The sequence below is a fragment of the Ascidiella aspersa genome, chromosome 8, assembly GCF_963924565.1.
Source record: "Ascidiella aspersa chromosome 8, kaAscAspe10.2, whole genome shotgun sequence".
Classification (NCBI taxonomy): domain Eukaryota; kingdom Metazoa; phylum Chordata; class Ascidiacea; order Phlebobranchia; family Ascidiidae; genus Ascidiella; species Ascidiella aspersa.
This window is the reverse complement of record NC_139454.1, coordinates 21,690,909-21,715,204: the sequence shown is the minus strand read 5'-3', so window position 1 is coordinate 21,715,204 and position 24,296 is coordinate 21,690,909. Positions and strand designations below refer to the sequence as shown.

General features: G+C 37.8%; 3 protein-coding genes across 3 annotated transcripts in view; 2 read left to right on the top strand and 1 right to left on the bottom strand.

The window, feature by feature from the left end:
• Positions 1 to 492: 492 nt before the first annotated feature.
• LOC146136853 (ras-related protein Rab-37-like) lies at positions 493 to 3,354 on the top strand. The gene is made up of 4 exons (XM_083395052.1): positions 493 to 778; positions 1,258 to 1,426; positions 1,755 to 1,948; positions 2,688 to 3,354. Exons 1-4 carry the CDS (start codon positions 707 to 709, stop codon positions 2,925 to 2,927), a joined length of 675 nt encoding a protein of 224 aa, XP_083251178.1. The 5' UTR covers positions 493 to 706; the 3' UTR covers positions 2,928 to 3,354.
• Positions 3,355 to 13,779: 10,425 nt separating this feature from the next.
• On the top strand, positions 13,780 to 15,368 carry LOC146136852 (uncharacterized). Its single transcript, XM_083395863.1, has 2 exons — positions 13,780 to 14,087; positions 14,845 to 15,368. The coding sequence occupies exons 1-2, from the start codon at positions 13,813 to 13,815 to the stop codon at positions 15,098 to 15,100; spliced, it is 531 nt and encodes a 176-aa protein (XP_083251989.1). The 5' UTR covers positions 13,780 to 13,812; the 3' UTR covers positions 15,101 to 15,368.
• A 1,489-nt stretch (positions 15,369 to 16,857) lies between these two features.
• The window catches only part of LOC146136850 (protein king tubby 2-like), a 28,728-nt gene continuing 21,289 nt past the window's right edge, over positions 16,858 to 24,296 (bottom strand). Inside the window, exons 11-15 of the mRNA XM_083395551.1 lie at positions 23,175 to 23,323; positions 22,480 to 22,554; positions 21,340 to 21,427; positions 20,492 to 20,575; positions 16,858 to 18,429 (exon numbers count right to left, since the gene is read on the bottom strand). Coding sequence (XP_083251677.1) covers positions 18,296 to 18,429; positions 20,492 to 20,575; positions 21,340 to 21,427; positions 22,480 to 22,554; positions 23,175 to 23,323 — 530 coding nt within the window. The 3' untranslated portion in view covers positions 16,858 to 18,295. The remainder of the gene's footprint in view (positions 18,430 to 20,491; positions 20,576 to 21,339; positions 21,428 to 22,479; positions 22,555 to 23,174; positions 23,324 to 24,296) is intronic.

Here is a 24,296-nt window from a genome sequence, read left to right as displayed (position 1 = left end):
GTTTACAAACATTTTGCTCATCTCAGACCACAACTATCATACGGGCTATCAGGGCAAATGTATTCAAGCCTAGAAAGTTACATAGTCTGCTTACATCAAAGCTTCTGTAAGAATAACCTTTAAATGTTTACATTCTAGGCGGTCCATATATTTTCCGACGCCACGTCCGTTTCTAATGATAGACAACGAAGCCAGCGATGCGTGGCCGTTCTGCATCAACAAACTTTTTTCGATAGTAATCAGCTGGTTTGTTTGGGAAAAAAAATTATGACAAAACGACAATAAATAAAATTTAAGGCTTGGCCTTCGTTTCCGTTGTATATAGCTATTTGTTGGTATAACTCAGCGCGATTGTTTTTTAAAATCGAAATTATTTGAAGTCCAACTCTGTTTGAATGGAAAAGGAAATATTTCGCCGTCTTGTATAAGCCTATAGAAGAGCGAAAGCGCTGTAGAGTAAAAGAGACGAAGAGAGGGATATTACTTCTGTGGGAAATGTCAGGCGTTTTTACAGACAGTGTTTAAAAGTGCGCTTATGTTGTTTTGCAGTGGAAACCTCCCGTTTGTTTGGACGCGTGTCTAAGGTATCTGGCTATTTTCAGCTGGAATTTTCTTGTGGCACAGTTTTGCGTTGGTCGATATAGCTGAGGAAAACAGCTAAAGAGTTTTTAGATTAGGTTTTTATGTCAAGGAACATACTGCAGCAATGAATGGACAAGTGCCCAAAAGAAGACTAGCGTCATCAATATCGACATCAGATTTTGATTTGACATTCAAGGTAAGCTTGACTTATGAAATAAATAACTTACTTTCATGTAAATTTGTGGGGTAGCATTTCATAAACGCCAAAATTACTCAAAACTTTCCAACTGTAAACTGCATTATGCCCAAAGCTAAAGTTGTAACATTCAATAAATTATTTGTTATATCATTTATGTTAAACAGAAATTGGTGCTGGTCTAGAATCCCACTCCATTTCCATCTGAGGGTTTATATTGCTAACTTTATTCGGTTTAGGGTGAGAGTTAGCGTTTGGGTTCGGTTGGATCAAGTATTACTATTATATTTATTACCCCATATTGATTTTATTTTTTACATTTCGTTTTGTTACTTTAAAAAAAAAAAAGTTGTAAGATTTTAGACCAAGGCCTAGATATTTTATTTAACGTTATAAATTTAACGGACTGAAATTTCAATGCATTTACCACAATGGAAATAAACAAAGTAGAAATAGCATAAATGTGTCTTAACTTTCAGATCATGCTGATCGGTGATTCTGGCGTTGGAAAGACCTGTCTTCTGGTGCGCTATAAGGATGGTAGCTTCCTGAATGGCAACTTTATTTCCACTGTGGGGGTGGATTTTAAAAACAAAGTGGTTACTGTTGAGGACAGGCGGATTAAACTGCAAATTTGGGACACTGCCGGTTAGATGCTATCACTTACATATTATTAGATCTAACAGTATTTGTGTTGTACTTTCTGTTGTCGAAGTAGACATTGTTGTTTTTTAGAAATGGCTGCCAATAGTGCTTGGCTTACATTGATGTACTTATATATACAAAGTTTTTTAAGTTAGTATAAAAGTTCTATGTTTCTGGCTTGTTTGCTTTTGCCCACTGCAAGCAATGTATGTTGCTTGAACAGTTGGGAATCGTGTATTTATGTGTCTTAATGTCACCATTAATATTTAATGCCAAGTCTAATAGGCTTCCTACATCTTACAACCGCTTTCTTGTACTTTGTCGGAGAAAGGCCAAGAGCGCTTTCGAAGCATGACGCACAGCTTCTTTCGAGATGCCCAAGCACTCCTTCTAGTGTATGACATATCCAGCGCCCAGTCATTTTCCAACGTACGGTCGTGGTTAAGCGACATACGGCGGCATGCTGCACCAAAAGTTTCTCTCATGCTAATTGGAAACAAATGTGATTGCTCGTCCGATCGCGAGGTAAAAACTTAACTGTGAAGCGTTCTATCATTTTTCCTATTTTAATATTAACAGTTAAAAATCATATTTTTTATTCTTAATAATAATAAGGTACACCGAAAGCTGCTTTTACACTCTTAAAATTTGTGTACCTCAATGTTAGGCAATGGTAAAAGGCCACCTGTGTTTAGCAATCAAAACCTATGTTTATGTGACTGGTTAGGGACAAAAACAATTTTTAAGTAGTGGATATAGGTAACATTGCCAGAGAAATAAGTATATGTATATATATCTTTCTGTCTTGTCTGATATTGATTTTTGTCCCTAGAATCAATATAGATTTTTTTTTAGATGTACTATAGGTTACCTTGTACAAAAGCCCTTTGATTAACCTTACAATTCAGATTTTGTATGCTAAGGTTTCTTACAAAACAAGCCAGTTTGTCACTATCAAAACATTTACCACTCAAGTATAGTGAACTATTCACTGTGTTGTCACAAGCCTATAGATGGGTTATGTAAAGGATGTGCATGTCAGTGATAAACAGAATTGGGTTTGATTTTGCAAAACACTAAATGGTTTAAATTTAAAAAATATACATTTCATACTATAGTGTTAGTTTCGGAGTAAGATTTAAAAAAGAACATGAAAAATCTACTAACTGCACACATAAATATTTCAACTAGTTACAAAACCTTTAATTTGAACGTGTTTCCCATGTGCATATATAATATATCACTTAATATGTGTGTTTTACAGGTGAAATATCAAGACGGAGAAAGGCTGGCACAAGAAAACAACATTGTTTTCTTGGAGACCAGTGCCAAAACTGGTGTAAATGTTGACGTTGCGTTCACTGGCATTGCAAGAGAGCTTTTCACGAAATCGCTGGGCGCCTCAGATTACATTGGAACCAACAGGGATCCAAACAACAAGTTTAACCTTAAAGAGTACGTCGACACTGAAAAGCAAGCGACTGGCTGTTGCAAAGGCCAATGAATTTTCAACCTTTGGAGACGCCAATCTGGTCTGACGCCTTGTATGATAGGAATTGTAAACAAAAGGCGTCAATAGGGTTGATGTAGGCAAACATCTATTTGATTCCTTCTATCAAATATTTACATATTATATTTAACTAAAAATGTGTCTTCAAACCGTCCATTGAAATTACCTACATTTGTCGTCAAACTGTTAAAACGTTTAATTTACGTTTGGTAAAACTCAGCGAAATCAGAGGAGCCTATTTTCGATTGGAAAATTATGCCCATGTGACACTAGAATCAATGGGAACAGATGAGAAATCAATAATAAATTTCTGGGTACTGCAATTATTCACGCAGGTATTACCTAATGACGCGTTTTAAATAGTTGTCGCCCGGTAACTTTTAAAACTGCTCTGAGCAAATCAGAAAAAAGCTGCTCTGAGCAATTATCAAACTTTAAATCTGCCGATTGAAATTTTATTTTGTTAACTTGGGTTTTAACGCCCCCCGTGTCTGACGTTTAAATACAACCAATCCTCAACTAGAAGTTTCAAACAGCGTAATTGCGATGTGACTTCCAACTTCTTGATAACCGCACCGTCCAAATCATCTTTAGAGTGCTTGGAGTTCGACAACACGTCACATCCGTATTATATTCCATTGTTTTTATTGTAGTTTGGTGTAGTGTGGTTAAGGACCAGTCCAAAAATCGCCTTTGCGTTCCGCATAGTTTCTACAATGGCGGCAGCATTGGCAATGCATAATTAAACCGCCCTAGCCCTGCGTATTTAAGTAAATTGCAAGCACGCACTCAGGGCAAATTGGATTATTATTTTTTTGGTGGTCAGGTCACACGTCATCCCAGTGCATTTCCAGGTTCAAACGCCTCCATAGCATTCCGTCAGGGCTTGTGCGTTGCATTAAAACGGTAGCTTAATTGGGCATTGTGTGCGTATTCGTTGGTGCTTTTTCTGTACTTCTTTGAATACGCGTGCGGAATAACAGTATTTAGATCGGCTGCGGATATTTGTGTATACTTTTTAAAAATAAATGTATTGTGTATAACTTGTATAATATGTTTTACATTTAACATTAATCGTTGGTGCCTAGCTCGAAAGGATTGTGTTTTCGCTCGAAATGGCAAATCCCTGAAATGACATCGTGGCTTATAGTTCGTGAGTGCGCAAACTGACTTAATGCTTAAAAGTACAAATGTTGCATATTGGTCAAAATTTAGCTCACAGAAATTGCAAACTGTTTATTTAATCGCATTTCACCAATTTTTTTCTCTCGTTTATTCAGGATTGAGGCATTGGCCCGCTTGCACGATGAATTTATTTTTTGTCAGCTTCTATTTCTTCAGTAAATCATAACTTCTTCCCTCCTTATTCGTACACTGTGCAATTCATTGACCGTGAAAGGATGTTTTGTCGTGCTATTTCATTTAGCCCTCGAGTTCCGAATATATACTTATTGGTGCGAGAAGAATCGAACGCTTATGATTCTGTGTGGAAATGTCGTAATGCGGCTTTGCTATAAGTTTTCTTTTTTCAAATTTGTCTGCTGTATTTTGCGTTTTCTATTACTTTGATTTTTGTAAACGATTCGCATTTGCCGTTTTTCTTTCGCAGTCTGTAATAATACTAATAGTGATAAGCCAGTAATGGAAAATGGCGTACCGCAGCGTTTTTTCTATTTGGTTTTCTGCTACATTGTTATAAAACTGACAAATATCGGCGCTTTTCTAGAATTCTACCACTTTTTGTATGTTACGAAATGAGTTGTCGAAAATGGAATTGCAGGGAAGAAATAAATTTGAGAGAATAAATATAATAATATTCCGTCACTCATTGAAATCCAAACGCCAACTCGCACCCTCACCCAAATAATGTTAGCAATTTTAACCCTCGGACGAAAATGGGTTAGGATTCTAGACCAGCGCCAAAATATCTGTACAAAATCTGCTGTATCGTGCAATTTGGGGACTGGACACCTATATCGAGCATTAGCAATCTGACATTTTCGTCGTTCCATTGGTTTGTGTATTGGTTTCTCGCTGTTTTTCGCAAATTTGCACATTGTAACTTACTGTACATAATCGCACCACTCATAGTATCACCAAACGTTTGCTGTGCAGTATATATGTATCGATTTTAGCGCCTTCTAAACGGTAGCCGGTATTATTACTCACGCTACCGCAGCCACGCATTGTGCTCGTGTGTATTCTCTTGGTCACTCCCAGGTGTAGTTTTTTCGCGTCTTCCGCGGAGTTTGGGAAACTCCCGAAATAAATAGTTTACGGGGCTATACTTCTGTCAGTGTTGAAAAGAAGTCATTTTTAATAAATTAAGTCTGAAGTCAAGTCGTTTGTAAAATACCCTTAGTCCAAGTCAAATCTTTTTGTCTTTATAAATAAATAACAGGTTAAGTCCCAGTTCAAGTCATAATTAAAGCAAGTGAATTCCAATCAAGTTCTTTTTCAATAAAACTACACGTTAAGCTTTCACAATCGGTTAGACCGTCCGAATATGAACAATTGTTTTATGTGAAAAAATTAGAACAAATAACCAAATTTTATAAAAAAAAATGCTCAATGAAAACACTTTATTTTAAGTCAAGTATTTTTCCAAAACAATTAAATCCGGTTTAATCATTTGAAAATAATGCCTTAAGTGCACTGTCATCGACTTAAGTCTTTACAACCCTGCTTTCTGACGACTGTCTTGGAAAATACATTTGGACGATTCCGATTTCGGAGAAGACTCGTTAAGCAACTGAAATGATTGCGACTGGAAAAACTAATTTCAATGTGCTGGAGGAAAATAAACATTGCATTATTTAAAACGGTAGAAAAACATAATTAGGCAGAGAGGGGCTTTGTCAAATTGCAACTTAACATCACACAGGATCCTGCAATTATTATAAGTCCCGTTTTACCGGCCATAAAGTACCTAAAACAACATAGGATCAAAGTTTGTATTTGTTGGTTATCCGGAAAAAAGTTTTGGCACTTGGATCTTACGTAAGCGATGGCATATCACCACCGCCACCGTTAATTCCTTGAAAAATACCTCCGATTCCAAGAAACACGTCGCGAGAGGACGTCTTGGTATCTTTGTTAACTTATGCCCTAGGGCCTAGGCCTAGATCAAGGATGTCCAACATTTTATTATAGTGGGCCGCATTGACAGTTGAAATAATTTAATGGGTCGCAGAATCTATTACGTTTCAAGATTAAGTATTGCTCTTTAGAGTTATATATATATATATATTAACCCATACTATACTATTAGTGCGCCCCTGAAAGCTGACTGGTACATTTTAATTAGGCTAATGTTTAACGTTCAAAATACTACTTGGGAGTGAAAATGACTAGCGGGCCGCACAAAAATTTCAGACGGGCCGCAGGTTGGACATCCCTGTGCTAGATCATGGGTGGCCAATTATTTTTAACAGTGGGCCGCATGTTAACCATAAATTGTCTTGGTGGGCAGCGTCAAAAATGGGATCTCGAATAAACATAATGCAACGTGTGAATTCTTTTGAAAGAATTGTTAAATTTCCTTGTTTTGACAATTGGGTAAGAGTAGAAATAGGTCCTGTCGGTGGTGGGATTCAGCCGGTGAGCACCGGTTCTGTTGAACCGTCTCACGAAATTTTATGAGATCAGCGAACCGGCTAGCATTACTGGTTACTGTCAATGGATTTTTGCATCTTATCTGATACGATAATTTTTGAGATCCAAGTAGCCACGTGTTTTTTTTTCAAAATGTGCAATGGTCAAGTTCGCAAGTAGCAGTAATACATTGTGTAAATATAATCATTTTCGTTTTGTAATAGTTTGTCTGAAAATTGGATTGTTGCGTCATAAGTACAAGTAATGAGACGACTGCTGCTTTTAGTGTGGCTGTTAACTGTGATGGGATTCAGTGGGTTCGATTTATCTTCGTAAGACCAAGTTCTGCCGTATATAAAGTAATCAGTTTATTTGCCGAAAATATGACTTTTTGTAACAGAACCGACTGAAAAATATCACTTTTGTAATAGAACCGGCTCAAAAACAAACTTTTGTGATAGAAACGGCTGACAAAATATTGAAAAACTCTTATTTTTGCCTATAAAAGTTCTATTTTAATGAGCCGCGGACCGGATTATATTGCTTGGCGGGTCTGATCCGGCCCGCGGGCCGTGGTTTGCCCAGGTCTGCCGTTGATTTAACGTCTGTTTATTAAAAAATAATTAACATCTGTTTATTGAAGCCAATTACCTTTTTAAAGGTTTTGCGTAACTTAAAATATATAGATCAGGTATTTCGTAAAAACTATGCAAACGACGGCACTTTGGCTAATCATGTGAAGCTCCATTTCACGTAGACTTTGATTGTTTTACAATCTGAACAGCGAATAGAAGAGTTAAGGGCCAATCATCCACCCAAGTTCTTTGAATTAAATAAAATCAGGCCCAAGCTTCAATTCTATAGTGAAAAGGGAAGTTCGGAGTGCAACAAAACTGCAATTGAGCCAATTTTGGGCACGCACTTTGCCCATAGACGTAAACAGCAAAAACTGGGAAATTAATCAAACGGCGGCGCAGTAAAGGAAACAACTCCAGTGTGTGATCAATTTGGTTTTCCGGGACCTGCAGTACGGTCGGTTATTGTGGGTACAAAGCACCCTCTAACGCTCCAGTTACTGTTTAGCCGCGAGCAATGCATACAAGTTACTTGTATACAAGGTAACTTTCGGAAATTTGTCAAGGCTGTCGAGTTTTATGTAAACATTGAGCTTGTTTTGCACCTGGTAAGTTAACATCGCGCTGAAAAACATTCGATTTAGCGTTTCGAGTTGCTAGCAACATAGAAGCTACAGTTTGACACTTGACTGACCGACAAAGTGTCCCCGGTTAAACCGGAATTAAGTCAATTTGAAGAGGCGTATACGGTCTCTGACAGGAATTGCGTATTGCGTTGATGGCCACAGATTTCGGCATTGATTCGTCATTTCCTAAGGTTAACCACCTTTCACAAAAGCGAAGTAGCAACGTTTTTAAAGGATCATTAGTCTAGCAGCAGCAGTTGGACAGTAACTTGGTTTTAAACTGTCCTGCAGTCTGTCTGTTTGAATAAAGGGTTATAAAGAACAAAAAGCGTTTGTCTGCTGGCTTAACGTTTAGAAAACGTTTGTTTAACTTCACATACTATGCGAGGCAGTTCTAGGTCAGTTTATGTTGTATATAAAGAACAACAGTAAAAAATAAGTCCACGGAGTTAGCTGATTGAACGAAAATGGAGATGTTGAGTGACACATTGATGTTTAAAAGTATAAAAGCACGTATTTCAGCCAGAATGAAATATATTAAAAGTTGGACAGTGCTACGGTGCAGACTTTGTGTAACATTTTAGAGTTGATATTAAAAAACAGTCATGAATTTGAGTGATACTATAATAACAAACAGCAGTGTTCGTGTACCAGTTTAGCAATGTCACATTGCAAAACGTTAATTTGTTTAGTACGCAATCAAATTGCCTTTCATCAAAGGAATTTAAAAGGCGATTGAAAAACCCAAACCAGGAAAAAATTATGTAAAATATTCAGTTTTTATGATTAGCAAATCTAAACGAGCCTGACAAAAAAGTCTGAAAGTCGCGTACTGATTCAGCAACATGTGACCTCTGACTGATGGTGGGCTTTGTTTTGCGAGGGGAAACAGCCCATTTGTCTTGCGAGCATTCTCACAGAGACACTGTCGTCACTTCCCATTCGAACGAGGTGGAAAGTATACGTTGGTGTTGGCGTTCCGCATTTGATGATTCGGGACTGTTTTGCAATGTTTTCAATCTTCTAAAAAGTCGATTGAAGGCTGAAAGCGCAGACAAAAAAAAATCGCAGTCTAAAAGGTTTCATTCAATACGTTTGTGAGTTTCCGTTGCGTATATGAAGCGATTGTCAAAAGTTTGCCAAACAACAATGCAGTCAGCCGCCAGTGGAGGAAAGTCAAAGTTATATTGTTATATAGGTTGAGTCGTCGTTTACCTGCTTTGAGTTTGATCCTCAGTCATTTAAACCTACGAATTGCTAAAATTAGCAGTCCGCTTTTTTTTAAATGTTTCAAGCGCTGTGCTTTTTGAATGGTCGCTGAAAAAGCTGACTGTGTGTTTTTATTGCGCTCAAAAAGCGTCGGCGAATCTGCAAGTGGTTAAACAAAGCGGTTTATTGGCCTTCTGGAAATCGCTCATGGCGACAAATGTCCCATAAAAACAGTTATAAGTTACAAGTACTATGACAGATGAGAGTGTCGAAATACGCAGTTCGGGCAGTCGCTTGTTAAATTGTTTAAATGGAAGTTAGGCGATATGAGAATACGTTTAGAGAACACTATACAGGCATTTAGGCTATTTATAAATCGGCAAAGACATGTGTCATAAATGTTCGGAAATGGCGTTCCTGTGAATGCTCATAAATTTTAACGACTTCGCTGTAATATATTAAATCATTTTCTTTCATATCAGTGGCAAACGTAAACCATTAAAAATGCATTTATGTATAGCTTAAGGGAATAGTCGTGTTATCATGTAACAGTTGGGCTTCGTAATACCAACGTTTTTGAAAAGAAAACGTTAGAGATTAAACAACTGAGCCATGGAATCCACAGCGGCGTATACTAGGGATGTGCGATAATAGCAGATTTCGGCCGATACCTGATACCGAGTGGTAGTATCGGCATTTGTCCGATACTAGGATGTATCGGTGCCGATCCGATACTAATCTAAAAATGGGATTTCTAGCCACGATTTTGCGACCCAACACAGCGATTTTTACCTTGAGGTAAAACAGGGGTCGGCAACCCCTGGCAAGCGTGCCAAAAGTGGCACGCGGATGATTTTTCAGGGTACGCCAAATGATTCGGCAGTGTTCGTGTCACAAATAAGTGTCTTAACTGTAACATTATTTTTAGTGGGCGTCAAACCCGTTGTTTACGGCTATAGGTATTACTTTGCGTGTTGTTTATTGCGTGCGTAGGGCATTTTATGCCAGATCACAGCAGGGCTGCGGAGTCGGACTCGGGACTCGAGTAAGACGAGGTAAGACTACTCGAGTCCGACATGTGCGCATGCGCAGTACCAAATGTCGAAACTGATAAAGCAGAAAATATAAGTTGTTAAGGTGGAATAGCATATGGTCGCATATTTTCCATGATCCCTATGATTGGATTGCTGAATATAAATCAACTTTTAGTTATGTAAATGGGTGAAATACAGGCTGGAGAGTCTGACCCGGGTTCGGACTCGGGTTATTTTTAATTGACTCCACAGCCCTGGTTGCCAGTGCAAAACCAAACAATGCAAACATAGAAAAATGTTCGGCAGGCGAGTTGTTGATATTTTAAAATTATTCATAAACTGACACACTGTATACGAAAGGTTGCCGACCCATGCTATAGTATGAACTATAGTAGGTTAACAACGGAATGACACTAAATTGTCAACGTTGAAGCGCAAACTGTGATCTAACCTCGAAAATTGCGTGAACGTTTAAATTTCATATTTGCTTGTTTGATCACAGTAATGACGTTATTTAGTATCAGATTGCACTGATTTACTTTTTGCCTAACAAACTTGGTATCGGAAAAAAATAAGTACCGCCCATCCCTAAGATATACTGAGATCAGCCCTGCTCAAGTAGTACCGACCAACGATTACAGCATACCCTTAATAATATACCAAATGTTTTCGGGAAGGCTATTTTGCTCAAGTACGCCTAGTACCTGTTCAAGTATAGGCCTAGTACCGATCAACGATAATAGCATACCCATGATAATATACCAGAAGTTTTCGGGAAGGCTATTTTACCCAAATCAGTTGACTTAAATCAGGGGTTCCCAACCTGTGGGCCATGGCCCCCAAGGGGGGATATTTTTTTTTGTTTATTATCTTTAAGTGGTCGTAAGAACTGACGGCAACCCGATTGAGCTTTGAGAAAGATAGTTTGACCACATTTTGGGCAAAACAAAGCAAATCGTACCGTAAGCTTAATGAAATTATCATGCCATTGCTGTTGCCTTTCCCATTAACATAACATTGTGAATGTGGGGTTTCAAGAATTTTACTTCTTAAGACAAAGCAGCGCAGTGTCGTGTATATTAAATATGACATGCGGCTGGCTCTTTCAACCAGGGCTGCGGAGTCGGACTCGGGACTCGGGACTCGACGGAGTCGGTTTGTTTTGCCGGAGTCGGACTCGGGACACGGGACTCGGGTAAGACCGCGTAAAACTACCCGAGTCCCGAGTCCGACGTGCGCATGCGCAGTATCAAATTTTAAAACTGTTAAGGCGGCAAAATGTAAGTTGTAAAAGTGTAATAGCAAATGTGAAATATTTTTAAACCATTTAATGCGGGTGGATCAATTATGACACCAATATGAGTGGATTACAGAAAATCCACCTTAATTTAGTTGCGTAAATGGGTAAAATACAGGCTGTAGAGTCAGAGCTGGACTCGGGACTCGATAAAATCTTACATTTGGCCGGAGTCGGACTCGTGACTCGGGAGTCGGACTCGGGTGTATATTTTTGGCCGGAGTCGGACTCGGGTTGTTTTTAACCGACTCCGCAGCCCTGCTTTCAACCACTAAACCAGCGATTAAGACATTTTCAGAGTAAAAACAAGCTCAACCACCACATTAACTGAATATATCGTTTTATCATTCTAACTACCTGTTACTGTATAAACCAGTTGTTTAATTAAAATGACGTTTCTTAATTTTTTCAAAAGGTTAGAAAATAATAGGGGGGCCATGGACTATCAAAATTTCCAAAGGGGGTCACGGTGTAAAAAAGGTTGGGAACCTCTGACTTAAATGATTGTAGTACAGGCAAGGCAAGGCTAGAAAAATACCTGCAGTGAGTGAAAATTGAGCCTGCAGTAAGTGAGGTTCGAACTCACGATCTCGGCTAATTCGTGAGCGCCATTCTGAGCTATGTACCGTAGTCGAAGTTGGAGCTTGACAAAAAAAAACGGTATAGCCTACAGTAGAGATTAATGTTCAGGGGGGAGCACCAAATAACCCTTTAAAGCAGGGATTCTTAACCAGGGGTACGTGTACCCCTTGGTGGTACGAAGCACCAAAACAGGGAGTACGAAACGCATTGTGAAATTATGCGATGTTTAGGCATATTTGTGAAGAATGTGTAATTAACGAAAAGCAACAACAAAGAAATCATTAGTAAATTGACTGATTATTTGTTGTAAATATCGTTGAACTTACAAGACTGTTTTTAATGCGTGCATTCAATCCGTAAGTTATAATTGCACTGAGTTTAATTCCTATTATCAATTTTTTTTTACTTCCGTCGACCTTTTAAGAGAGCGGTACGAGAAAATTTCATGAAAGCTCAAAAGGTACGAGCGCTAAACAGGTTAAGAAACACTGCTTTGAAGCAAAAATATAGCTAAAGAGGGATTATGTAAAATACTAAAGTATTAAGCCCAATGACATGAAAAAAAACTAAAAACGTATATCACGAAGAAATAATACCTAAATTATTTGGAATAAAACATGAGATTTAGTGATGGCTATAACGGGTGAGGTTATAACCAGGGTTTAAACTTTTTTTTTTAAACAGGGCAGGGGTTCTTAAACTTTTTTTACCGCGGACCCCTAACATTTTTTTTTGGCCTCGCGTGGACCACAATAGGCAAATTTGTTTTAAATGTCGTCATGAATTTACGTCACAATACAAATAGACTTCATATGTCTGCTGATTTCGGTTCAAAAATGTGCTTTTTAAATATACACTAATATTTCAATTAGGCTTTCATGGACCCCCTAAAGCTAGCTGTAGGACCCCTAAGGGGTTCATGAACCCCAGTTTAAGAACCCCTGCACTAGGGGAAGTAGTGATGAAGTTTTAGGCGAGATTTAAAAAAAAAAGGTTGTTTAGAATTTATTATTCTATACTCCAGTGGTTTTCAACCAGGGTTCCGCGGAACCTAAGGGTTCCGCTAGTACAGTACAGGGGTTCCGCAATTTCTAAATTGTTTCGCTAATTGAGTTAGGTTTTTTACACTGGGGTTCCTCGAGCCAGTGGAATTATTGCACTGTGGATCCTCGAGCTAGTGAAATGTTTCCATAGGGTTCCACTCCAGCAAAAAGGTTGAAAATAACAGTATAGAAGGTAATTTTCTAGCGGGTTTAGGTCTTATTCCGATTTTGCCATATTTCGAATATTTTTCTATTAGTCCTATTTTGACTCTATTCCCAACTGTGCTTTATGCCGACGATGTTGCTTTTCTAATTTCGATGTTATTTCTGGAGTACCTTTTTTATTCTGACACCTACATCACGTCTTTCCGAATCGATTGCAATAAGCGCGAACCCGAAAACAGTCCATGTCCAATCACCAGTGTTGTAAACAAGTCGATTTGAAATAACTTAAGTCCAAGTCAAGTCTTTTTGAATAAATTACAAGTAAAGTTCCAGTCCAAGTCATCGGTTGCCCAAGTCAAGTCATAGTTAAAGCAAGTTAACTTCCATTCCAGCCCTTTTATGAAACTTTATGAAAACCGGCAAACTCCTTCGATTGTTATGAGCAACTCAAGTAAAAAAAAACATAAAAGCAGCATATTACAAGCAAATTATTTTATGTGGAAAGATTGGGATAAATAACGAAATTTTATAAATGATTGCTTAAGTAAAACAATTTATTTTAACCCAAGTCATTTGATCAAATGTCAATTCAAGTCATTTTGCCCAAAAGACTTAAGTCAAGTCAAGTAAAAACAGTGACTTAAGTCAAGTCAAGCCAAGTCATTGATTTAAGTCATTACAACACTGCCAATCACCGCTGTTCTTTTTACGTCTAGGAAATGCTACTCTAAGCTATAGGGCACTACTGAAAGCGATGGTGGCCGCCCGGTTGAATGTTACAGCCGCTCCAACGACGAGCACGTCCACAATATTGACGACGACTGTGTTTGAGTCGAGCCACGTAAACCTGACACCGCTGATGATTCTGGCGACGGTTGTGATCATCATCGTGGTTTGCAGCAGCTGCCTGATCGCCTACAACTCGGTGCTCAAGCACAAGCAGTTGGAAGAGAAGAATGCGCGCCATATGTCGTACGGTTACATCACCGAGGAGTTCATGCACAACAGTATCCTCGTGCGCCTCTGTGGGTAAGTTTAGCAGAACTGTTACGGCGCAAGTCCTTGACTTGACTACTTAAAGGCAGTTAAGCAGTGTTGTAAACAAGTCATTAAAATGACTTAAGTCCCAGTCAAGTCATTTTAAAAAAACTTGAGTCCAAGTTAAGTCTTTTTTAATGAATAAGTCTAGTAACAGTCCAAGTCATCAGTTGCGCAAGTCACGTCCCAGTCAAGTCATAATTAGAGCAAGTCAACTTCAAGCCACGTCCTTGTCATAAAAATAAAAGCTATAAGAGTTTTAAACTAGTACGAATATGAACAATAACTGAACTAAAAAATAAGAAAAACGCAACATATAGCAAGCGATTTTGTTTTATGTGCAAATATTTGGATAAATAGTTAAATTTTATAAAAAAAATACTTATAGAAAACACTCAAAACAACTCATTTGTCCAAAAGACTTAAGTGAAGTCAAGTCATTTGTCCGAAAGACTTAAGTCAAGTCAAGTCATTTGAAAACAGTGACTTAAGTGCATTTAACTCAAGTCATTGTCACTGCAGTTAAGTCACTGTTTTTTAGACTTTACTTGACTAATGTATTTTTGGACAAAGGATTTGACATGGACTAACGTAATTGAGTCAAATGACTTGGGTTGAAATTATAGGTGTTTTATTTAGCATCTTGTAATAAAATTGAGCCATTTGTCTTAACGGTTGCACGTAAAACGAACAGCTAAATAGGCTACACCATATAGGCCTCAAAGATTTTTCTCGCATTTCGCGTCAGGTTTCGCTGCATGCAGTCCCAGGATGACGAACAACCCAAGCAGGTGATTATTGAAACCAAACTGGAAAAGCTGCCCAATGGCATGAACGGCGAACAGCAGCCGCTGCTGGCAAACGGCGACCGCGCCCCTGACTATGAGGCCGTGTTTGAGGTTGGAAGCCCCGAAGAAAACGGAGACGCTGGGCTTCAGATGCACAACGGCTCGCGGATTTTGGCGCCCGACGAAATAGTCGTGTACGACGCCTCGGACAAGTGACTGCGCGATGTTTTTTTATTCAGGAAACACAACTTTGTCGGCCTTAATTATTTTGAAACCAAAATCCTCCCGCTGATTGCAGACCTGTCTTTCACAGGGCTTTAGGGCGTTTTCGGCGTAATCTGATTCCAGTGTTGGGTTGAAAGACCTTGCGCTTTCGGTCGCAAGATTTGTTTTAATTTAAAGTATACAACAAGTTGGTTTAATTGAGAATTTAATTTATTGGACTGGTAAAAATGTTTTTACAAAACGACTTTGCGGCATACTTAAAGCAAAATGTTTTCAAGTAAACAGTCGTGGACATTAGGGATTATCGATAATATCGGAGCTTTTAAAGTATCGGTACTTGTCGGATATTAAAGTCGTGGCAACGATCCGATGCCAAACGGACTTGGGCTTCTCGTAATGATATGAGAACCAATTAACCATTTTTTACCTAAACACCTCTCTCGGCGCATTATATTAACAATCCAAGATAACTCAGCTTATTCGTGGTAAAGTATGATTCCGTTTTCGCCCAACATTCTGCTTTTGTGTAATAACATTCATGTAACAGACATCCCTAATGATCACCGCACGAGACCCCTTTTTTAAGTTGTTTGCCAAATTTCTCATGACGGGCCACCTGCCTTTCTTCACGCTGGCAATCGATTCATTTGCGTTAAATGTTGTTGTTTTTTTATTTAATACCGACATTGAAGCTCTGCTAAAATCTCTTTTCCTGCTGCTTTTGCAGTAAATTCGGCTCGATATGCGCTGTTGCATTGAGTTTTTATTGCCGAAGGTGCTACTGTTTCGTGACGTCATAGACAAATCGCGATCGCGTAAATTTGGCGCGAACAAAAAAGTGGTACTTTTCTGTCAGTGTTATTTTGAACAGGGTAATGCAAAAAACTAAACTGGAAATCAATTTGCGCGGAACATTGTTCTGTGAACTTTATGGTCAGGATCTTAAATGGTTGAAATTTCGGCAATTTTTTTATTGTTTAACTTATTTTTTTAAACTTTGCTGATTTGAACGTGGGACTTTTTTCAGGGGGCCAATCCTTGCCTGTGCTTTTGTGACGTCATATCGTGTGCTGTTGTGCAATAATAATAAAGTGTTTTTCGTTATTGACTAGCCTGCCTTTGGTTTGTCACGCGTGGCTTTTCAACTTGAACGATATTTATACTTTGCAACAATTATACAACACCAAACGAATAAGTGTAAGTAAGCCAACGGTGCAACACGGGCCATCGAAATTGACAATCGATGTTATTATCCCGTTTGAACGTCCAACTTCTAAAAGCCAAAAGAGAAAGCGATTGCAAAAAAGAAAAAAGTAAAGATTAAAAGGACGCGAGAATACTTAGAAAAAGTCCGGCATTTCATGACCTTTGACTTACATATTCAATCACATAAAAGTTACAAAAAGTTTACGGAATTTTTTCAAATTAACCAAGGTTTTCCTTTGAACAACACGGGAAGTACAATACATTTTATTTTAAGGTCAGCTGATTAAAGTAAAAGAATACATAAGCTATTTTATTTTAAAAATAATACTGGGGAATAAACTTGGCGTTCTTACTGCTAATTAGCAAAGTATGAACACCAATCAAGCATCTGTTCAAATCAACAATAAAAAAAGAAAAGACCCAAGAATTTCTTTACTCGAAATAAAGATGGCGTATCGAGACAAAAAAAGAAGTACCACAACGTCTGTTAAGACAAAATATTTACTTTCGTTAGGCGAAGTTAACTTGTACTCACGTTACAGGAACAGGTCATTTAATTTACATAAAAAATGAAAAAAATACTTTCGTAAAGTGCGCCTATAATACTTGTTATGAGTCTGGAAAAATTCAACGTACAACAAAAGATTTAGCTCAAATTAACAAACAGGTATATCATCCTTAAGACTTAAGTGACAACACCACACAAGAAAATGACGTTCTTTCCAGTGAAACGTGATGTCATTTCAACATAAGCTGAAAACGACGCCGAATTTCGTTAGACATAAATACGACAACAACAACAACGGTAAAAGGCGTTATTACGCAAACAGAGTGACGTCATTCGAATCGAATGATGTCACCAGGCAAAAACCTGTCTGTACGGAAGGGAATAACACTGGCGTCTGGCAACTTTGGGAGAAAGCAAAAAGCGGAATAGGGAGACGCGGAGTTGGCGCATGGCTTCATGGTTGGCGGAATGTATCTGAAGTCAGGCAGTTTGCGGCTCCGGGTGAAAGACGGACGTGCGTGGAAAAGCGTACGGAGTCCGCGATTTGGCGCTTTGGCTCCGTCGTGCGGCAATGCAGAATAGCATAGAAAGAAAAATGGCACAAAGAAAATACATTTTTTCACAATGTTAGGGTCGGCGAGGAGATGCGGACAGTAGTAAGTACACGAAGCTGATTAAACAAGAACAGGTAAATCTGTCAGTGGGCATTTCAATACTCGCGGCTGTTGGCATCTCAACACAAGGTTCAAGTTCCAATTAAAAACACATTAGGAATGCTGGGTTGCTGCTGGCACCTTTCAAATGTATATGAAATGATAAAGCACGCTTGCTAGATACCTCGGTTGTGATTCGAGCACAGTTGAAATACATACTTGGCACTGTGAGTCCTACAATGATCAAAGTGCATCTCAAGATACATCTACAGCACCTTGACTTAAATCGGCCAAGAGTAGCGGCCATCAGCTTTAAAAGAGCGAGCCAATTTGCAACATTATGTTATAATGCTCCAGGCAACAAGCATTTAAGGTTTTAAAGAGTTCGGTGTTTCAAAAGAAGCAGTAAAGCGCCTCCGTGTAGATAACGTTGTTCTACGTATGACAGTCCGAGGGGATAGATCACAGTTGTTATTAAAACACATATGTGTGTGTGTCTTTCATTGTTCTACGTATAGATTACCTATACACGGTTAAAAGTGCTGGCGGTAGATTACGTTTCATAACGAACTTCAATGCGCTTGTAACTCAGCTTTGTCCATTGCGGTTCAGATTGTTAATACAATCGTCAGCGGTTAGTCGGCGTTTTTTAACCTCTTACAGAACTGTCGGCACGTGAAAAAAAGTAAAAGAAAAACGTGTGGGACAAACGAGAAATAATTTAAAGCGAAGAACAGCTAAATTGCAAGCGCAAACGTTGATCGACACAAGCTAAAGCCGGACGAAAAAAAGCAAAAGTCTGCGCTATGTGCGTCACTTTTATTCGCAGGCGAGCTTGCTGTCGAAACTGGAGAGCGCGATTGCAAATGCCTGCACGGCGTTCATCGGGTAGTTGTAGTCCACGGTGAAGACATCCTCTGCCACGCGTCCGAACTGCATCACGATGTACTCGGCTGCCAAAAGAGAACGGTGTTAGAAGTCGCGCTCTTTAGCACATTGGTGGGCAGTGGTGTAATGACTTGACGTAAGTGCACTTAAGTCATCGTTTTCGAATGAGTTGACTTAACTGCACTTAAGTCACTGTTTTTAAAAGATTTAACTTAAGTGCACTTAAGTCACTATTTTCAAATGACTTGACTTGACTGCACTTAAGTCACTGTTTTCAAATGTCTTGACTTGACTGCACTTAAGTCACTGTTTTCAAATGTCTTGACTTGAGTCTTTCAAGCGAATGACTTAACTTGACTTAAGTTGGTTTTAAATGAATTGACTTAAGTCTTTTGAGCAAATTACTTTACTTGACTTGTCGTTTGGGCGAAATTACTTGACTTGACGTAAGTCTTGTGGGCAAATGTGTTAACTTGACTTAAGTCTTTTGGACAAATGAAAAAATAAAGGTTTTTTTCATTAGTCATTTTTTTAATGAGATTGGGTTATTTGTTTTAATTTTTGCATGTAAAACAATTTGATTGCTATACGTGTGCCGTTACGTTTATGATATACTTTAAATTTGTCGAAATTTGCCAAGCTTGTAAGTATGAATCTTTACCATTTGTGTTATTATGAAAATATCTTAACCATATTGTGAAATGACCTTTATAGATGACGTATTATTAGTTCAAATTTTGGTTTAACTTCTACGCTTCATGCATTCAGTAATTCGAATCTTGAGAAAACTGAAAAAATAACAGATGTAGTTCTATTTCAGTCGATTCTACATTTATTTTTTCTCACTCTCAATTTTAACCTTGTTAGACCATTTCTATATTTACCATTTTATATTTTTAAACAGATTTTACCAGACGGCAGCAAAAGGACCTACTGTATTTAATAGAAATAAAAATCGACTTTATTATCGATATTTCCCTTTCATAAGAAACAGCAAAAACCATCGAGCAATAAGAATAAACAACGTTGTTTATATCGACTCTGCAATGATAGAGTGAAGGATTTTTCGTTCGATATTGATTTAATTAACATCGTTGTATCTAAACGTGTATATAAAGCAAATTTACACAAAAGTAACTCGGCGGGAGTTGTGAAATGACAACGTGTGTCAGTTCATTAATGGAAAGGCGTTTTCGTATGTTGTTTTCCTATACACGGGTGTTGGTCACGAAAAAACGCCTATCGACATTCCACAGGCTATATTTAACGCAGAGCGTATTTCGCATGCAGTTGTAACATTTTTCTTTAATTTTTAATTTTTTTTAGGTAGACGAACGCGGTTTCTAGAGTCGATATCAATGGGAAACCGTAGCCTTTGCAATTTCACAGACAACGTATTTACGAGGTTTATGCTTGACGAACTGACAGGCGTGAAAATGCAAATTTGTTAACGGGCAATAGTTTGTTTGTATAAAAACAAAAAGCAGGTCTGTCGAAATGTCATTTCATTTTATGGTATACACCAGGGGCGGGAAACCTTCGGCCCTTTTCCATTTTTTGTGCGGCCCTTCATCTTCTTCCAGCTATTTTTCCCTAAATAAGGCTATAAGTGTGCACCATGTCGGGACTTTTGCTCTATCTATCAGTTTCCTGTTTGAATTGCGATGTAACCCATAGGCTACACCGAAAATAGGCTACACACTAATGCAGTTGAACTCGAATGGGAAGCATCTATTACAAAACAATCTTCATTCATTGAGTTTTACTTGTGTCACGTTGTTATGATAAAGATTTGTTTTGCAACAACTACACTTGTCTGGTACGGTCAAGGTAGCTCATTAGTATTTTCTAGTAAAAGCTGAAAATATGAATTAGTGTTAATTTGGTGCACGGCCCATCCCCTGGTGTAGACAATATGGATTGGGTATATAACTCGATTTTAAGGTTGACTGCTAAAATATCCCATAAACCCTAAACAGGCATTTCAATGATACCATAATTTGCTCTATGACACGAGAATACAACATCATAATGGTTTATTTTCTGCCGATAATTTTAGGCGGGGCACCACTGAAAAGTTGCTACTTTTAGATTAGAATAAAACCAAAAAGAAAAAAATCAACTTACGATCGCTCTGATGAACGATCTGAAAGTTTTTCACCGAGGCTTGTGTGACTCTGCCCCGAAAGTTAAGCACGTAAGACTGAGTTTCTGAAAAATAAAATGTAGCTTTAAACAACGTTTCGTTCACAAAATAAATTTGGCCGAGTATTACAGGCCTTATAAGCGAACCAGTAGATATATTAAGTGGATAGCATGAACGATGTACAAAAATTCAGAATCGGAAACCGACACGTACGTAAGGTCGTACTGTGACAATTGAAACGTCAAAAAATGCTACCTACACGGGCTTTGATATTGCTACTAACTGAGAAGATATTTTAATGATGAAAATAACGGCCCAAATAGACGTTAAAAGCCATGATGGAATTAGAAATTGCCGAAACGTTTGAAAATAAAGCATGTCGCTTTTAACGTCTATTTGGGCCGTTATTTTCACCATTAAACTTATGAACAGATCCGTATATAGTGTTCCTGAGAAGATATTTTTCCTGAAAATAAATATATTAATAACCAGATGACGTTAGAGCTATAGTCGAGGCAAGTTATGATTCTTACATTGCCCAATGTGCCTCATAATTAACCCGTTTCAACTTTTTGATTATTATTTGGTGGTAATTCAACGCATTGTATATGGTTATATCGTATTGCCGTCAAAAAATTGAGGAGAATTCAACCAGTAACATCCGTCAACCTTGGTTTGTTTTTTTGATAAAATATCATTTTTAGTATTTCAATAAAGAGCGACCTAAGTGTAGCAGTTTCATCAGTAGTATGGTAAGTTGTAAAGCATATAGAGCATAATGGAATGCGTCCTTAACCAAATTCAATGAAAAAATAAATGAAAATCGTACCCTCATTCCACACCGGGGTTTTATTGGAAAGCTCGATTAGATTTTCCATATTCTTGTTTTGCCATCGCGACAATATGGTCTCTCGGTCCTGCCAAGAAAAGAAGATTGTTTTTAACAATTTTTGGAAAATGGTCCTCACGGTAAATAAAAGGACACAAAGCAAATCAAAAATATCGCGCGCTTGTTTGTAGCACAATAAAATAGTGAAAATTTGGCATACCTAATTTGTAAAAAAAGTGAATGTTGGACAAAGCTAAGGGTAATGTCTAGTGTTAGCCGTATAGTGTAACAATTATTTCGTTTTTTTTTTCGGATATTTTCGTAAGTCGACAAATCAAACTAAACCGACAATTAGGAATTTCGTAAGACGACAAACAAACACCAGGCGTGCTTACTTCAAAAGTTATGTAAAACTCTTTCTCCCATTTTAGACGTCGCTACCATAGCTAGGTATTGCTTAGACAAACACAGCGACATAGTAAAGTACAAGACAAGGCGTACTCTGTCGGTTGTATCCTTAAGAAGATCCGCATTTACACGCGTGTGTTACATATCAGCAAACCCCGAACTCAAAAAGGTTTGATTTGTGTGTCAGCTGCCTTAAAGCGCAAACTCTCGAAGTATGGGATTTTTTAGAGCATCGAAAAGGGCAAAATTTCAGCATTGGGACTGTTTTTCCATATACACTTATTGTAAAACAAGAAATTAAGCCTACTAATGTAATTTGGCCAGTCAAGTACGAATAACAAATCTTTTAAAATACAGTATCTACAAAAGTGACAGAAGCGAAAATTACAAACTACCGCTTGAGAGCCAGTGCGTTAAACAGCTTACAACTTTAAACGGCCTATTAAAAAAAACTGTTAAACGATCTTGTTATAATTGCGTGTTTGAGAATTTTGTTTTAATCGCGCGTAAGATAACAAATACGAGTACTTGTAAGCTTACATCAGCCTTTATGGTAATTCCAAATCCATAACTAAAGCTACAACACAACGTAAACTTAAGTAGAAGGCAAAAGTTAACAAGTGTATAATTTCTGAACGTGGTCAAAACAGGATTTAGCTTGTCAGAGGTGCTAAACTCTTTTTAAGTCCACAGATGTACTTATTCAAACAGCGTCAAAAATCATTAACTCACGTGGTTCGGCTTGAACTTGACTCGTTCGTGATTGAGATCCATTCCTGGTATGATGACGACCATTTTACGGGGACCCTGGTGAAAAACAATAAGCATGGGTCACTTGTTGCACGACGTAGCAGCTTTAAAAGCAATACGCTGAAACGTCACTTGCGATCAGACAACTATAAATAATTCTGGGCGCGGCATAGTTCGACAAATTAGAGCAAAGTACTAGTATTTATAATTCCAATTCTAATCTTTTTTTGTGTCTCAAATGTGTTACTTTTTCCAACACGTTTTTCAGGTCTCGTGTGGAATATTTTTTTTTACAAATGCGGTAAATTGCTAGGCCTGAGAAATGTACTACTTTTTGCCCTTAACACTCCGACGAAAAAAAAAAAGATTTTCTTAAAAAGTGAGTGCGAATTTTATGAAGAGGAATTCTAATTTAATTTAACTTCTATTTCTTGCAATTTGATTTTAATTGTATTTTAATTTCGAAAAACATAAAAATGGGTGGTTTTCGTGCGATATATCTGTTTTTTCATTGGGCAACTGTAAAAAATCAGTGAGAGCCGTTCTTCATAAATATCAAAACAACTTATAGAACGCAAATTAAATAAAAAAACACGCATTTAAAAGTTATTCATTTTCTTTAAAAAAATGTTGGTTTTGATAACTTTTATTAAAAAATAAAAACAATAGAAAACAACCTTGAACCCGAGCACGTTGGTCTCGTAGCAGATTGAGGCCAGCTCTTGTCTCATGTTACTGCCGTCGGTTGCGATGCCGGGGCCTCCCCACTTCACGCCGTTGTCGTAAACCGTAAACTTGGTTCCCATGATGTTGGAGCGGACCTTGCCTGCAAAAATTCGACCAAATTTCAACTTTGCATAGGTCGCTATTCCACGCAATTGGCGGTGTTGTAATAACTTAAGTCAATGACTTGACTTGACTTAAGTCTTTTGGTAAAATGACTTGACTTGGACTTAAGTCATTGAATCAAATCATTCGGGTTAAAATTAAGTGTTTTCATTTAACACTTATTATAAAATTGAACTATTTATTGCAAGTTTTGCGCATAAAACGATTAGATTCCTAAACGTTGTTTTTTGGTATTTTTTAGTTGAAATATTGCTTATAATTATTTGGACGAGTGTAGCTATTTTAATGGTTTATCCTTGTAGTACTATATTAGTGGTTTGACTTGGAGGTGACTTGCTATAATAATGACTTGACTGGGACTTGAGTCATTTCAAAACGACTTGTTTGCAACACTGACATTTGGTGTTCAAGGTGTGAGCTATGGGGAAGGTTGTGACAAAAATCCTTAAATGAGAACACAAAATAGTCTGAAAGTACCAGTAGGTAACGCTTATTTGATGTAAGAAGAATAGTTAACATAACGTTTCAAATTGCACAAAATACAGAGGCAAAGACTTTTGCGAAACATTTTGCTTTAGAATTGGTTTGTCACAGGTCGATATCCTACGACACTTGATGTTAGAGTTGGGCTATGAAGAATGTTGGGGGCTTAAGGGATAAAGTGGCAAAAGAAAGTATAAAAACGCGAATTTGTGACAAAAATCCCAAATTGAAAAACAAAAATAGGAAGAAAATTACTAGAATAGGTAACGCCTATTTGATGTAAGAAGAATAGTTAATATATACATTCTCAATTTCACAAAACACAGAGACAAGGGCTTTTGCGATATATTTTGCTTCAGGACTAGAATATAAGCTTATAGTTGTAAAGACTTTTATGGGATACCCTTAGCTACCATTCGCCTCAACGTGAGGAAAAAACAACCAGTTAACCCTTATAAATGTCTAAT

What these genes read in the sequence shown, in the direction of transcription:
- LOC146136852 (XM_083395863.1), top strand. Translation starts at nt 13,813, where the DNA reads ATGGTGGCCGCCCGGTTGAATGTTACAGCCGCTCCAACGACGAGCACG. An exon ending in ATCCTCGTGCGCCTCTGTGG is followed by an intron (nt 14,088 to 14,844) that starts GTAAGTTTAGCA and finishes ATTTCGCGTCAG; the next exon opens with GTTTCGCTGCATGCAGTCCC.
- LOC146136853 (XM_083395052.1), top strand. Translation starts at nt 707, where the DNA reads ATGAATGGACAAGTGCCCAAAAGAAGACTAGCGTCATCAATATCGACA. An exon ending in ATTTTGATTTGACATTCAAG is followed by an intron (nt 779 to 1,257) that starts GTAAGCTTGACT and finishes CTTAACTTTCAG; the next exon opens with ATCATGCTGATCGGTGATTC. An exon ending in GCAAATTTGGGACACTGCCG is followed by an intron (nt 1,427 to 1,754) that starts GTTAGATGCTAT and finishes TGTCGGAGAAAG; the next exon opens with GCCAAGAGCGCTTTCGAAGC.